Below are 16,410 nucleotides of genomic sequence, written 5' to 3'. Positions count from 1 at the left end.
TGAATACGAGTTTTCGTTTACAGATCACGAGAAATGGTCTTGCTCTAGCTCTAGCTCTATATTCGTTTGATGTAAATGCACCGTGAGAAATTATTTTTTTTTTATTAATTCTAGCTGTTATCTTTACAAATCACTCTACATAATGGATGTATTTGAATTTTCTACAAAATATTATAGCTAAAAATCTATGCCTTATAAATTATAATTCGGGATGGCACATTTTATTATCTCTCGCGTCAACAAATTGCATGAGCGCCTGAACGCAGTTTAATATTTCATGGCCAGTCTCCTCGATTTCTTCCTTCGGCAGTTTGAACTTGTGTTTCTTGCTCCTCAATTCTATTAAGTAACAATAGGGAATTTTGGCGGCCCCATAGCTCCAATCATTGCTGGTTCCTGCTGCACCGTACAGAACATCCCTTGAAATACCGACCTTGTAGGTGTTGCCGTTGCAGTCATAGATAGCCTGAAAAGTCTTTTATCTAGTGATTGAAGTATACCTATTTATGATATTTTTCGCATATTTATAGAATAAGATAATTAATTTTAACATCCTACATAATTAAAATATAAACAAAAAGAACCAGAAGAAGATGGCAAAGGAAAATATATGAAAATCTTAAGAATTAGTTTCTTTTCATTTTAACAGTGAGAAGGATTAAAACCTTGGACATGACTGTAGCTCCTTCCAACAATCGTACATAATCCGGGCACAGTTCGTCTCTGTATGCGAAGGGAAATAAAATAATTTGTCCATAGCTATGCAGTGTTATGTACACTTTGAATGATATTCCACTTTTCGATAAGAAATCCTGAAAAAGTAATTCTTAATGATGTCGATTTGCAATTAGATTTATCTTGTGCCCTATAAGATATTTTTATTATTATTCCTCCACGTATAGTGCTATTGTAATCATAGGATTTAAGCGAGAAGTAAGCATTTGGTTAGTGATAAGTGTCTAAAGTTTGTAGTGAATTTTATATTAATTAGAATTTTTATTTATAAATGCATACGAACGACCTACCAACAATCTATATGTACATTTAAAATTAAAGATGTTCTTTTACATTTTCACTAACAATATTTGTTATATGTTTCATTATTATTTTTAAAATGATCACAAAAGATTTAACAAGTCAACAGACGTATCACCAAACAAATAACCTTTATTACATATCGAGTACGCATCGCCACAAGTTCAACGTCCACTTTTAACAAGCGCGCACATTAAACGAGTATCTAGTACATTAATTAAATGCAACAGAGTGATATAAAACCAATGCAGTGAAATTGATTTACGACTAAATCCTGTTTGCAGTTTAATCTCGGCGTCCAGTGGCGATGACACGATTTTGGTATCAACATCACATTACAGGCAAATGATGCTGGATTTACATTTACCTAGCGACGTGGCAGACTTTATTACTACGCTGTTGCAGCGCTCTGATCATATAATTATAATGAAATGGCGGTCGTACATTGTATATATAAAGCACGGCAAATAGGTATTCTGCCCACCAGAGACTAAAGAGCAGTAACAGCCCTTTTGTGATTTTTCGTTTTATTAGTGATTCTGAAAGCGGGTTTCTTAAGCTTTCTATTGAATTAACTTACTTATTTCTAAGACTATAAGAATGGTTTTTATTTAACAGTTTTCACTTACTGCAAACGAAAAAAATTAACAATTTGGCGTGATTTCCCAACTAAAATACAGTATAAATTATACTGCAGATTAAATTTTAAGGTTTCATAACTAAAATGCAGTAAGCAATATAATTTTACAGTTCTTTAGATAGTTTTATATTTCTGGAAAAAAATTAAAAAAAAAATTAATACGCAGTAAAATTTACCGCCATACAAGCTATTTTTACTGCAAATTAAGAAAATACAATTTATTGTCACGAACTCCCAACTAAAATGCAGTAAAATCAAAGCTTGTCGCATTTTAGTTGTGAATACTTAACATTCTTTTATCATTATAAACTGACTAACACGCAGTAAAATACAGCATTACTGCAGATTAGTTTGGATAGCATAATGACACAGATATGATTATTCCTAGCTAAAGTGCAGTTAATGTTTTAAATACTGCAACTGTGAACTAGCTATTTTTCTTACTGCACTAGTAAATTGAACACTTTTTTCTTAAAAAACTAACTAAAATGCAGTATTTTTTTGACCTTACTGCATGTTAGTTGGGTTTCTTGACAAAATAACTGATCCAAACGCAGTAATAGGGCTTTTTGCTGCATTTTACTAAGTTTAAAATGGTATTTTTTACAAAAAAGGCTATGCAGTAATAGGCACCAAAAAGAATAAATGGCCATAATAAATTCAGTTATTAAGATATATTTTTTTTTATTGCTTTAACGTGTGAACCTATGCCTTTACAACCTTTCTGCATTCAAATTTTTTTGCTTATCATTCTGTTGATTTTTTAAAATCAATTCTTAACTTTAAATGCGTTTTACTCGAAATCGTGATTTTGCTGTTACTGCACTTTAGTGTATGGTGGGCAGTATTGGTGCTGCAAACTATTGATTTCGTCTTTTAATGCATTTATGAATGATGCTTTAGCTGTATTCAATCATATATTATTGATGGTTATGATAAACGTGACACTATTTTAAAGAGCAATTAAGTTATCATTGTTAACAATTATGTGTTACTGGGCAGTAAACTATTAGTAAAAATGACGTTGATATAGACATCAAAGCATAAAATATTCCGGATTATAATAAGTTCCCAGTAATTCGTAGAGTACCTATTAACTTTCAAGCTAACATACCCTCATTGCACTGGACTCTGGTTCTGAGAAAGGCTCAGGACCGCGATAAAATGAGTTGGCCGGGTTGTCTGATGATCCTTTTCCTCCCCAACCATAGCTGAAAGTATACTTTAATTAAATCAATACATACAGAATCAGGTGAATGTTACATACCATAGTTTTATACGAGGGAGAAAATACTGTTTTATTTTCATATGTTTGTGGTAAATTCCGGGAAAGATACGAATTATCTCCTTTTATAAAAACTTTTCTTATTAAGTTTTTATACTTTCGTACTGTATTTAAACATTCTGAATTATTGAAGGAAAAATTATTCAGTAATTTGTAGTCGATACCTAAAGTTTCTATTCAGATCGACACCCAAACATTGTCCGCCATGCCATGCTCTATTTTTCCTCCACATTCGGTCTACTGTATGTGAATACTCATATCCATCTGGGTTTACAACAGGGAGAAAGTACCTAAAATATCATAGTAAAGATCGCAAGTAAAGATTTAACCAACAAATTGATAGAAATAACCTGCAGTTCATATATTATTCGACATACCAATCCTTATTCGTCACATAGTCGGGTAAATTTTGAAAATTTCTAGCAATATGATTTGCAATGTACGTAGCGACAGCCGGGGCAATCCACTCTCTTGCGTGGATACCTGCATCCATCCAAACACTAGCGTTGCTAGCATCACTGTTTGATACTTTTAGAATCTAGAACAGTCGTTCTGTTACAACAAACTAATACTTAATGATCTATATCACCTAATAATAAAAATGTGTTATCCTACAAAACATAATCTATACTAATATTATAAAGAGGAAAGGTTTGTAATTATGTATGTATGTATGGTTTTCACGCATAAACTACTGGACAGATTTTGATGAAATTTGGCACAGATAATCTTTAGACCCTGAGAAAGAACATAGGCTACCTTTTATTGCGAAATATGTACTAGGTACGGGCGAAGCCGGGGCGGACCGCTAGTTATAAATAAGTAACAAAGAAGATATCGCAGTCCAGATTGTTAATGACTTCTTGGCTTTTTTACCTTTAAATCTCTCCCTTCAAGAGATGTGCCTATGTACCCTACTGTGCATATTGACGGATATGTTGATTCAAGTTCATCCATAAAATTATGAATTACTCGTAAACGATGATAGTTCTCCCAGTCCATTCGTTTGATTGGTTCTTCTTTTAGTACTTCTATAGCAAAAATTGTGGATTAGTTAATTTTTTAAATCGTTTTTTAGGTTTTACGTACCGGTTAACTTTAGTGAAATGTGTGTTGTATACTGTATGAAAATGGCAACATATATACGTACTTGGCACATTTTGTATTTTTATTTTAGACTTAGATGTTCCCGTATCTGTTTTTACATTTTCAGGCTGTATAGGATTGCCGTGGATTATCTTGGAATTTGATTCTCGTGCATTTTGTACGTCTTTTGTAAGAATATTATCAGGTTCATGATAATGGTGATGATTATCTAGATCTTGTTCATTGCCTGCATTATCTGATGTACTATTTACTGTATTATCATCAGATTCTTCAGTATCATTAAATACATAATATTTCATACGTCTTCGTGAAAAGTAACGTTTAGCTGGTGTTTCGTGGTAATATGAACCACTTGGATTCATTTCTTAAGTAGGTACCTTCTTTATAAAATTGAAGATATTTTGATCAATTTAATATTATTATTCTTCCTAATATTGTTTCATTATTTTGTCCATTATAATTTTATTGCTATATATCAAAGGTTTTATTTTATGTACTGGATTTTAATATGAATAGTTTAAAGTGATATAAATAAATTGTTTTTTTAATTTACCCATATTAAAAAATAAACAATTAGAATAGTTTTAAAGGTTTTTCATGTTTTTGGGTTGTTATGAACATCATTGCTGAAACTTGACATTGGCATTTGTGGCATTATGCCGTTAAAATCTATAATATTGCTATTCAAAAAATAATTTTGCTCATATCTTATTTAAAATAAAATAACTGAAACTGTAGGAATAGCCATTACATTTTCATTTATATCGTAAAAATGAATGGTTAAGGAATGGTTAGTATCCCACTGTGGGCTCTATCCACAAGCTCTATCAATGTTTTGTTTTCATTCTTGCAATCAATTTTTTGTAGAAAAAAATTAAGCTCATACAATATTTTTTAACTATCGCATTGCTTGTGGTACGTATTAACAGTTATTAACTTATAATGTGTTTAGTTTATATCGTTTTATCTTTTGAATTCTATACACTAAGTCTATACAGTTATAGTCTTCTAACTTTTGACATAACTATCCACGAAAACTTTATTAATAAATCGGCGACAATGTACCAGTAAGTTAAATAGTTTTTCGCATTAAATGTTAAGCCAGGTCGACGGGCGACATTGAGGGCCGTAAGCAGCTTCTAATGAAAAACAAAGCAGGGTGTTCCCCCTATCCCCCACATTGGTATACCTACATTTAGCGACTAATTGCCGATCCCAGCAATTTATTTTTCTAGAGCATTCCAATTTAAACTCTAATACCACGGAATAAGGACCAATCGGTGTCCATTTAATCAAGCATACCAAAACCTCGATGGTTGTACTAAGGTTACTAGGAACGTAAATTAGACTTTTGTGTACTTCATTAATTTGCATTCTATGTGCTCGTTAGTTTGGTGTTTATTAAATTTCACGTTAAAGGTAATCTCATGTACAATTAAAATTTTATTCATTAAGAAATTACTTAGAAACATCTTTTAAAACCGAAAAAACAAATGCACACCAGCAAAAATTAAGTACTTTCAATCTGTACCTATGTATGTTACAAAAAATATTGAGATTTTAGCTTTAATGATGTAGTTGTTGTTTAATTAATTATTTTTATATACAGTTTATTTGTATATCACTTATCGTACTACGTTATAAAATTAGTATGTCCGCGATTAATGATGTTCGAAAAGCCTCGGTCGATACAATCCATAACTGGTTTTTCATAAGTTTTTAAAAATATCAAAAACTATAAAAGCACAACTGAAAAATATCCAAAAGGCGGCGATAAATCTACAAAGCGGGTAACAAGCGTCGCAAGGGGAGGTGCAATTAAAAAGATAAACGCCTGTAAGACGAAGTCGAGGCGACATTCGGGTGGCGGGCGATGTTTGGGGTTGCCGTCTGGTTAGCGGCCTGCCATGAGTGCCATGTTACCGTGTGTTCTCACGGCTTTCTCGATTAAGAATACGTGTGATCGAAAAAAAAGTGAATGTTTTATTGAAGAGGCTGTGTATTAGGCTATGTAATAAAAGGACAGTTTAAATTAATTATGATAAGTGTTTTTTAAATAATACATTTATTTCAACCGATGTAATTATCAGGTTTCTATATGAATTATTACACCCTGTAAGTTTCATTCGACATAATAATTAATAAATTCTTGACTGATTACTTAAACGGAATCCTTAAATCATTACTGTACTTCTATTAGGCGTATTAGATGTTTTTCATAAACGTTACCAATTCGTCAAAACTCTACGATACTAATTCGTCTTGCTTAGTTATTATTTTTACTCAAAATTCAAAGCGGCACTCCACAAAGGTACTTTTTCATACAAATTTGTGAAGAATTATGTTACAATTCTGATTTTTAGTTTCGACAGTAACGGTCGCTAAAGCAGAGTAGGTACTTTTAATAAAATTTAAAAGAGGTAACAACACTTTTTTTTAATCTTTACCCCGTCTTAAAAACTACATAGATATTTATAATCGTATGAATTCGTTGCGAGTTGCATTCGAGTAACCAATAGTAATTTTTTTCATTAAAAGGGAGTGCAACGTGGAGGGTAGTCAGAGAGCCGTTTACTGAAAATATCTGATTACATCTAATTATCGAGCGACGATGCTTAGCGCCTTAGCTCTTTGAGCCTCTTCTTGATTACATGGCTATTGTTTGCGTAAGTACTCCATATTCGGATTAAGTTAACCCCTTGTAGAGTTTGGATAAAAAATAAACAATGTTTATGATTGTAATGTATAACTTGTTGGAAAGATGATGAAAGATTTTCGCATTATTGGTTCTTGAGAATAAGAAATATTTTTCTAAATGTAAATCATTGATTTAGGTTAGTAAAAACTTTTCAGAAATATTGAGCGAATAAACTGTGGAATAAACAAAACTTGCAACTTTTTTCAGTTCACGTCACATTTCGAAGAAATATTTGAACGCCAAATGTTGGTGAAACTTTTGTCAAAATTTCAATGTGCCGAATATCATTATTCTACTCTAAAATTTTTACAAAATCTAGCCAAAGTGGCACTTAAGACTACCAGGTATCAAGTATGGGATGTAAAATGTCTGAAAGAAGGCCAAAAGACATTCTTAAAGAGCCTAGACACCAAAGGCTGTAAGTGTAAACATATAATTTCCATATAAGGATCAATTCTCCTCATATTATAATTTACAATATAAGCACATCGCGCGCGGCTTCTCCCGCTTTGTAGAAAACTTCACAAATTATGTACCTTAAACCTTTGTCTCTATAAAAAAAAAACCGTTTCAAAATCTGTTGCGCAGTTTTAAAGATTTACGCATACAAAGAGACGGACAGATAGCGACAGTGACTTTGTGTTGTACTATGTAGTGATAATAAAAAGAAAGATAAGAGGGAAGTTAAATTCCTTAATAAGGTACCATGCTTAGAGAAATAAATGGTTTTAAAACGGAAGATGGATACATGATTATTCGACTCTACACTTAATAAACTAATCCTAATAATGCTCGAAAAGAAATACTGGTTGTTTTATGTGTTAATATTTACAGCTATATCAATTTGCAAGGAACGCAAAACCGCTGTAGATATAATGGTAGAAGGAAGTAGAGTGTTGCAAATAGAGAAGATGTTAAGGGATAGGAACATACTGTTTGAAGTGACATCTACTGATATTGTGCGACCACGGAGTCCCATGGGATCCATCACTTCAAGACAATCGAAATCTCCACAGAGTATGTTGTGTTATTTTTTCCTTTTTATTAAAAAAAAAATATTTGCAATTTTAATGCAATATCTACAAATAGATAAACTACTTGTTTGATAAAAAATATCAATTCGTTTTAAAAGATTTATCAACTAAAATTATTATTTTTCAATGTATAGTTATTATCAGTCTCTTCTAGTTTTGTCACCAAAAATAAAGCATGTTTCAATTGTATCTAAATTCTACGTATTTTGTAAGTACCATTTTCAGAGCGCATATTTGACTGGAAAGATTACTACCCCCTGCACATGGTGTATAATTTCATGGATAATTTGGAAGCACAGTTCCCGTCCACATGCACAGTTAGTAGTATTGGCCGTTCTATAGAAGGGAGGGAGATAAAAGTTAGTAATTTAATAAAATTTGATTTTCATAGACATTTTAAAGAAGAAAGTCATTGTAAATTGTTAAAAGATGTTAAAAATTTCTAACAGTGACGCGAGTAATACGGGCGTATGGTTGGACGCGACGATACATGCGCGGGAGTGGATCAGTACGTCGGTTATCACGTACATAGCTGATCATATTGCTAGGAACTTTAATAATCTGCCGAAGAGCATTACGAATAAGGATTGGTTAGTGAAAACAATTTTAATGATTAATTGACAACTTTAAAAAACCTTCCTATTTCATTTACTTAATAGAAAAATAGCGCCATTTATTTTTCACTTGGTGAACCGTCGCGACTTCTGAAACAATTGCGCATTACAGTGAAGTGTTTCTGATACTCAATTATCGATGAATATCGATCGATGAGAATGATCAAGGATTTTTATTTCGAGAAAAAGCATTTTCCTTAGTTACCTACTCATAGAACAATCTTTATCTACCTTTAAAAAACTTACGACAAACATTAAATAACTTATAAATATTAATTTTATTAGGTTTTTTGTTCCTGTCGTAAATCCAGATGGTTACTATCACTCGCACACACAAGACAGAATGTGGCGCAAGAGCAGAGCTAGAGTCGACAATACTATAGTTGGTGTGGACCTCAATAGAAATTTTGGGTAACATATATTACTGCATTTATTTTATTGATAGAAAATATTTGTGTCAGCCGCCTCGTAGTTGCAGATAATCACTTTTCAAAGTAAACCTAAGAGCTAAAAAGTCAGTATCAAATCTAGTGAAGTGAAAGGAGCACGGAATATTTCATCTCATCCATTCTGTTCTTTTCTTATTCCTTATTTTATATATCTGAGATAAATTTAATTATTTGTCACTTTTATTTATGTTATAGATACAATTGGGGGCGATGCGGCCCTGAATGTTCCTCTGGAGACCCTTATCACCAAAACTTTCGTGGCGTCGAGCCTTTTTCAGAACCGGAATCAGCTGCTGTTAAGGTAAAAAAATGTATTTTATTTCCTTAGGGCCGATTTTTCAATGCTTGGATAAAACTCGTAGTCGAATAATGTATAAAACTACCATTTTAAAAACGTATTCTAATTGCCCATATTTGACAGTTTACGTGACATTTTATTATTATCGTGTAATACTTTATTGGACGGATAAGTTTTATCCAAGCATTGAAAAATCGGCCCTTAGATGAAATGGAGTTGATTATTGAAATTTAGTTATTTAAGGATATGGTAATATTATCAGCATATTTTGTCTAGATGATTTACGTTATATAGTGCCAAAATCTTGTAATATTTTACTTAGTTAGCTTTTACTAATTGCCTGAATTTTCCTAAAAATCAAAACCAATAAGAGAGAATTGCACTAAGAGCATAGCATAATTAAGGTCAAAGGTGTTATTTTGTAGTATTTTACATCTTTAAAATCAACTCATTGCTCGCGATATAACCTGAATATCATATTCCAGGACCTAATATTGTACTCCAGCACGCCGTTCAAGATCTTCCTGACCTTTCACGCGTACAGCGAAGTTATATCGTTTCCCTGGTGCTTCACGTCGGAGCCCTGTGCCGATTATGTCCGCTTGTTGGAAGGTGGCACTGCTATGGCTAAGGTCTTTAATATTTTTACGATTTTAGCTTAATTTTGTTTAATTCTAATGAAATACTTTTTATAATTTATTCGTAATGGTTTTAAATGCTACTTGATGTGATAACTTACCTTCTCAAGCTTTTAATTCAACCTGCCAGTACGTTTCATTACATTCATTTAATGATTTTGTTAAATTTCTTGTCTGAAAACATCTATCGATAGTAGTAAGTGTAAATGTCTTGAAATTTTTATAATTATATCCTAATATTATATTTGATATTTCAGGCTATATTTGAAACAAACGGCCGTATGTACAAAGTGGGAAATTTTAAAGATCTGATGTACGTCGCTGCTGGAACAAGTATTGATTGGAGCTATGGAACTGCTCATATCCCGTTCTCTTACCTTGTGGAGTTGAGGAGCAAGGAACACAAGTTTCTTCTGCCCAAAGAAGAAATCATGGATTGTTGTCATGAAATACTGAATGGTGTGAAAGCTTTAGCGGACTACGTTGATTCGAAAAAGTGTTTAAATTGTACAATGTTTACGAAGAAAAGTTCTTGATTGTTTTTTTTTGTATGATTTAGATTTTATTTTAAATGGTGAAATAAAAAATGTAAATCTTTTGAGGCATTTAATATACATGATACATTTTTATATCGTACACCTACATTTTTATAACAACGTAACACAAAATATACATCTTGTTAAGTATACAACTTTTTCTCAATTATTTCTTTTTAAATGTCGGTTTTTTTGATTTTGATCGTTCGACAAACTCCATCAAATTTTTCACTGCACTCCAAATTTCTAGGCAGGTCTCGCTTATTTGATCCTTTGGCAGTCGGAAGCGATGTTTCTTACTTCTGAGTTCTACCATAAAGGAATATGGTATCTTTGCTATAGCGTAGCTCCAGTCTATGCTGGTGCCACAGGCGAAGTATGTGAGATCCTTTGTACTGCCCACCTTGTAAATCATCCCTGTGGTATCATAAATTGCCTGAAAATAACAATGAAATTTGTAAAAAAGTTAGGAAAAATTATTGTTAACATAATTATTATAATGAAGTTAAGAATGAAGTTAACACCTCAAATATAAATCGAGTTAAGGTTTTGTTAATTATCCTAATGGACTATCTATTTTAATGGTAGTATAATGAACCAATAATAAAGTAATTAAAGCATTTTTCTGTTTTCTATTCTACGAGTGAGTTGCCATATAAAATGCACGTACACATTACTTAGAAAAGCCTCACACATCCAAGCATAGTAGAATTATCCGACCTAATATAGTCCAGAAAGCTCTTGCACTATGTTGATTATTTTGACCAGATTCACATACTCTAACACACTCTAAACTTTAAACTGAAGCACTGAACAAACTAGTCTACAATCTCTTACGCGAGTACCCTTGCCATGCACGTGCCGGCCTCCAGCAGGTGCAAGTAGTCGGGGCATGCCTCGCACTTGTAGCCCCACGGGAATATGATCAGCTCGAAGTAGCTGTGGAACGACAGGAACACCTTGAACGGGGAAGAGGCGCTGAGGATTGTGTCCTGGAATAAATAAGATATAAATTGAAACGGTTTGGTCTTGGAAAATCAACAAATTTTCTTATTAGATACTAGTTATTTTTCTTATTAGATAATAGATATTTTATGAAAAATTAAATTAAATAGAAAGGAAGTTAACATTTCACCGTAGAATAAAAACAATGATTAACAAAAGTTCAGTAGAGATTTATCAAAAAAAAATATGATACTGTAGGAACTAATATCCAAAATTAATAACTTGAACAGTTATGCGAATAATCATAGTACACAATACACATTCTAAACAAATTTAACTTACCCTGACAGCAGCCGCTTCTGGCTCCGAGAATGGAGCTGGACCTCGGTAGAAGACGTTACTTGGATCACCTGATGACCCTTGGTCTCCGTTATTTCCCCAACCATAACTAAAACAATAATTAGCTTCTTATTTTATAAGAAGAAAGTCAAGGAGACACATGACTACGTTTTGCGTAGGCTAAATATTGTATGAAAATATTACCTACCTACGTAAAATACTACATCGAAGGATTGTAGGTAGTATCATCTTTCCTTTTAAAAACAAGACAAAAATATCCATTATTTTAACGATCCCTCATAATATTTATATTATAAGCTCACTTGAAATGCAAATAACAATATAAAATAAACACAATTATAAAAAAAATAACCTAAAATTCCTATTAAGATCGACGCCCACACACTCGCCGTTATAGCAGGCTCGGTTCTTCCTCCACATACGATCGCGCGTGTGTGTGTACTCGTAGCCGTCAGGGTTCAGCACAGGCACAATGTACCTGACATGTAATAACGTGGTTCACGATATTTGATTGGTTATTGCGCATTTATGTGTCTAGAACAGTGCTTATTTTTAGTTAAGGGATTGTTTTGACATATTGTTGTTGTGAAACGTGAGCTTGAGGAAAATTGGATGAAAAATAAGCTTTTTATTAGATTTTGTAAAGTATGTTTTGAATGAAATTAAATTAATTATTTGAAATGGGGGGAATCCTCATCATTATCTTAATTCTAACAGCTGCAGCATAATCGAAAACCTGTCTGTGTTAGTTCTGAATATTTTGAATTAGCCAATAAAGTTTCGATCAAAAAAAGAGCGTGTTTGCCGAGCACACGTGTCAGAAGTGAAACTTTTTTCTTTGGCAAGTTTCAAAGATTGTCGGTATTGCCATTAGGTGACGGTATTGGACTCTCAACTTGCCTATAGAAGTTTCACTTCAATAATGTAGACTTAGTTACGTGCAATTAAAATATTATGTATTAAAATACATTTAACGTAATAAATATCTCACCAGTCCTTATTAGTGATAGACACGGAATGATGGTGAAAGTTCCTCACAATAACATCAGCTAGATATGTCACTACAGCCGTGCTGATCCACTCTCGCGAGTGTATGGATGCGTCGAGCCATACTGACGTGTTAGTCGCATCGCTGTTTGATATTTTGAGCATCTGAATAAGTTTTATATATTATAATTTAACTAATGGAGATTTTGAATGTATAGCAGTAAATAAGGATATCGTATTCGCATTTTCCCTTGTATTTTTTCGTGGCATTGGGCGTATTATCAGTAAGATTTGTCAATGCCAGACGTACCTCCTGAAAATCTAAACCAAGTTTAATATATAATGAGAAAATAAGTAACGTAGCATACGTTTGCATTTAAGGAATTAATTTACAAGTAGTTTGTCATGGAGATAGTTAAGATTTTTACAAAATTCAATTTTACACGACACACAATTATTCGAGACTGATCTCTACATCTTCTATATCTAAAACCGGTTAAATATAATATCTGTTTACCTTAATATCCCTGCCTTCAACAGATTTCCCAATGACTGATACTGTACATATAGCGGGATAGTCTCTCTCTAAATCGTCCATGAACGAATATATAACGCTTAACTTGTGATATCTTTTCCAATTCATCAATTTTACTGTAACAAATAACAATTGCGTCTGACTTTATAGCATTCAAAGGCAAAGAGATTTTTTTTAAGAATAGGCAACATTTAGCCTCACGGTCACCCGTAATCTGTAAGGGTTTGCGGGTTCGAATACCGCCTCGTGATCAATTTAATAAAATCTCAAATAACAATTTTTTTTCAATTTCGAGTCAATAATTAATTTCGAAAATGAAAACATATCTATAGGTATAATTAATATTTTTGTAGTAATTTAACAATAAGGTATGAAAAAAATGGCTATTCATAAACGTATTGAACAAGTATTTACCTCTTCTCTTTTTCATTTTTTGTGTTGGTATTATTATGTGTTTCAGTCCACTACTGAGAGATGCACGTAACATTGGACTGTGGACTATTTTACCTGAAGAAAATAAGAATAACATAGATGCCTTATTTTTACGTCCTTTATTTAATTCGTGTATATTTAGACAGTTATTCGTAATATAAATGATTTTATTCCATTGTAAATATGATAATTAAATAACTAAAGATTAATTGCATTTTCTTCCAACAATTAATTTGAAACCCTTACAACTTACTTACCAATAATTACCCTTCTTTTTTACAGGAATGAAACAACGTCGACAAGCCAATTTATGAGTTATCGAATTTCAAGTGTAACGCTAAGAAAGTTCACACGGTAACTCATATATTATAAACAGTTCGTGCGCTATGCACAGTCAGTCACGGGCTTGTCGGGACGCGGGTGGGTCGCATTAGGTCGAATATTAATTACATACGAATAAATATATGTAGTTAACGAAATATAACCTTTGCGTAGTTATTCATCTTTTATTACACCCGCACATAACAAGCCCCTACATTGGTGACTCAACATCAAACACTAACACAGAAATAATTTTTTACATTTACTAGTTTATATACTTACTTTTATTGCGTGAGAATTTAGTTTGTGTTCCTGATTCGGATTTTCTTTTCTCTTCATCATTAGAACTTACTTCATCATCCAAAAGGTCAATTGTGTTGGAATAACCTGCGTCCCCTGAATAGAGCGCCATAATATTAATTTTTAAATTATTTTATAATTAATTCTTCGTTACATTTAAAACTTTATTTAAAATTATAAAATCTGTTTCCGAAATTCCTATTATACAAAGGACTAAAATTAATTGTATCGATAAATAAAACTAAAATTTTGTTTAGAAACTGCAGATCTAAATGCAGGCAGTGACGAAATGACAAACTGAGGTGATGTTGTGTCACACTTTTTGGTTTATCGCAGATTATTAATACGAGTTTTTATAAAAAGGTTTTATAGGTAGGTCTCAAGGGAAGAAGGTTTTATATACTCTATAGTCGTTAAAAAAATGTACATTGCAGCCACTTATTACAATTACAATTAAAATGTTTGCTTTTATTCGTTTATGTCTTCTTGTTTCGTTGGACGAGCAGCCATTTCTATTAAGTTTTTTTTATAATTATCCTCAACACTATCTTTACACTTTACTTACTCGTATAGTCATGAGTCAGACCAGAAGCCAGACTTATTTTCTAAGAAATGGAGGCTTTTGTTAGAAAATACTTTTTTTGTGTTTGTGAAATTGTTCATCTAAAAATAAACACATTAAACACAATCAAATTGTACTGAGCATTCTAGTACGAATCGTTCGTAAATAAAATAAAAACTTTCACTGTCTATTAGAGGCAGTTACACAAAATTGACTGGTGAGTGAAGTTAGCATTGCAGTAAATAAAATAAAGTAGTGAAATGTGAACAAATTTCAGTTCAGGATTAGAAAACCGCGGGCAGAAAACTGGTCGTCAACACTCAACTACGCGTCGCATTTGTATTATATCGAGAAGGAATATTCTGGAGCATGATCCTTTTGTCCACGCATATTATACAAAACTTTGAGTTCACTGTTATACCATTGAATGTAATACAACACTGTGAATTTTATACATACCTGTTAGCGTATTGAGCATTGTAACATAGTATTAGGTATTACAAAACTACGATACTGGGAAGGATCTCAATGATAGCACCATCTGCAATACTCATTTATTGTAGTGAGGCGAACGGATATTACACCCACTGCACTACCACTTCAAAGGGATATTTTATAGTTTAAGCACAGATAATAATTATAATACTATAGATTTTAGGTTTTAGATTAATGCAGAATAAGGCGAGAACTCTATAGTTGAAATATTTGATGGTTTCGGAATAATCCTGTGAACTTTTACGTTCAACTTTGAACAGTTGGACGCAGTGACGCTAATTGCAGGCAAACGAGATTGATTGAAACGGACATGCGATTTCTAGCACAGTCTAATTTACTACACGATACGAATCTCATTTTTAAACTTAGCATGCCTAATTTAGCTTGTACCATGATTGTACATACAAGAATGATTTGTTATTTAAGTTTAGGTATTTGAAATTGTGAGATCGTAAGAACGTTTCTAGGAAGATTACCTTGCTTTTTATAGAAAAGCTCGAAATACGTATGCAAGTACTTTCCCTCCAGGGCCCATCGAAAATTTCCACACTGTATATACCTAGTACGTTATTACATACTTACCTATACGTATTACCCGTAGAAATTAAATCTTATATATAAAATTCTCGTGTCACAATGTCAGTCTGCATACTCCTCCGAAACGGGTGGACCGATTGTCATGAAATTTTCTGTGCATATAGGGTAAGTCTGAGAATCGGCCAACATCTATTTTTCATATGTACCACGGGCGAAGCCGGGGCGGACCGCTAGTATACTTATAATATGATATAAGATTTACGAAGTGTCTTTAATTAATTGTTGATTTATAGCCATGAAATGAAACTTTATTTCATTAGTGGTATAAATTTTAGTTTAATTTGAATACATTCTTGTTATACGAAAGTAATACTTATATTACAATGCATCTTATTTATGTATTTGTTTAGCTAGAAATACTGGATATTGGCTTTAGATAAACAAAAGCATAAAACGTCTCAATAATTCGATAAAGGCGAATCCGTTCGATGACAAGGTTCTAATTAACACGATTAGGTACTTCGGATAGTGAAATGTCGACACCCTTGCTAATTAAGATGAAGATCGTGGGGTGACGGGGTATATTACAGCATTGCTTAGAT

General features: G+C 32.6%; 4 protein-coding genes across 5 annotated transcripts in view; 2 read left to right on the top strand and 2 right to left on the bottom strand.

Annotated features, from left to right (window-relative positions):
- The window catches only part of Pgant5 (polypeptide N-acetylgalactosaminyltransferase 5), a 170,599-nt gene that overhangs the window by 131,501 nt on the left and 22,688 nt on the right, over nucleotides 1-16,410 (top strand). The window lies entirely within an intron of this gene.
- LOC149480980 (carboxypeptidase B-like) lies at nucleotides 200-4,429 on the bottom strand. Its single transcript, XM_089706101.1, has 7 exons — nucleotides 4,111-4,429; nucleotides 3,837-3,991; nucleotides 3,338-3,498; nucleotides 3,125-3,250; nucleotides 2,790-2,886; nucleotides 666-812; nucleotides 200-466 (listed from the first exon to the last, which is right to left on the bottom strand). The coding sequence occupies exons 1-7, from the start codon at nucleotides 4,427-4,429 to the stop codon at nucleotides 200-202; spliced, it is 1,272 nt and encodes a 423-aa protein (XP_089562227.1).
- On the top strand, nucleotides 6,719-10,334 carry LOC149480979 (carboxypeptidase B-like). 2 transcript variants are annotated; one of them, XM_089705959.1, is made up of 9 exons: nucleotides 6,719-6,733; nucleotides 6,973-7,183; nucleotides 7,600-7,782; nucleotides 8,025-8,158; nucleotides 8,229-8,389; nucleotides 8,699-8,824; nucleotides 9,058-9,163; nucleotides 9,646-9,792; nucleotides 10,056-10,334. In XM_089705959.1, exons 1-9 carry the CDS (start codon nucleotides 6,719-6,721, stop codon nucleotides 10,332-10,334), a joined length of 1,362 nt encoding a protein of 453 aa, XP_089562085.1. The 2 variants fall into 2 exon arrangements, with proteins under 2 accessions (XP_089562085.1, XP_089562087.1); XM_089705961.1 differs by lacking the exons at nucleotides 6,719-6,733; nucleotides 6,973-7,183 and having other exon boundaries at nucleotides 7,641-7,782; nucleotides 8,013-8,158.
- Nucleotides 10,501-14,326, bottom strand: LOC149480978 (carboxypeptidase B-like). The gene is made up of 8 exons (XM_089706100.1): nucleotides 14,197-14,326; nucleotides 13,576-13,668; nucleotides 13,144-13,277; nucleotides 12,631-12,791; nucleotides 11,992-12,117; nucleotides 11,622-11,727; nucleotides 11,180-11,326; nucleotides 10,501-10,770 (listed from the first exon to the last, which is right to left on the bottom strand). Exons 1-8 carry the CDS (start codon nucleotides 14,324-14,326, stop codon nucleotides 10,501-10,503), a joined length of 1,167 nt encoding a protein of 388 aa, XP_089562226.1.

This window comes from Colias philodice, chromosome 17, assembly GCF_061535455.1.
Source record: "Colias philodice isolate Cphi_HAF_F1 chromosome 17, ilColPhil1 Martin Lab GWU primary, whole genome shotgun sequence".
Taxonomy (NCBI): Eukaryota; Metazoa; Arthropoda; class Insecta; order Lepidoptera; family Pieridae; genus Colias; species Colias philodice.
Note: the sequence above shows the minus strand (reverse complement) of the source record. Positions and strands in the feature narration are given on the sequence as shown.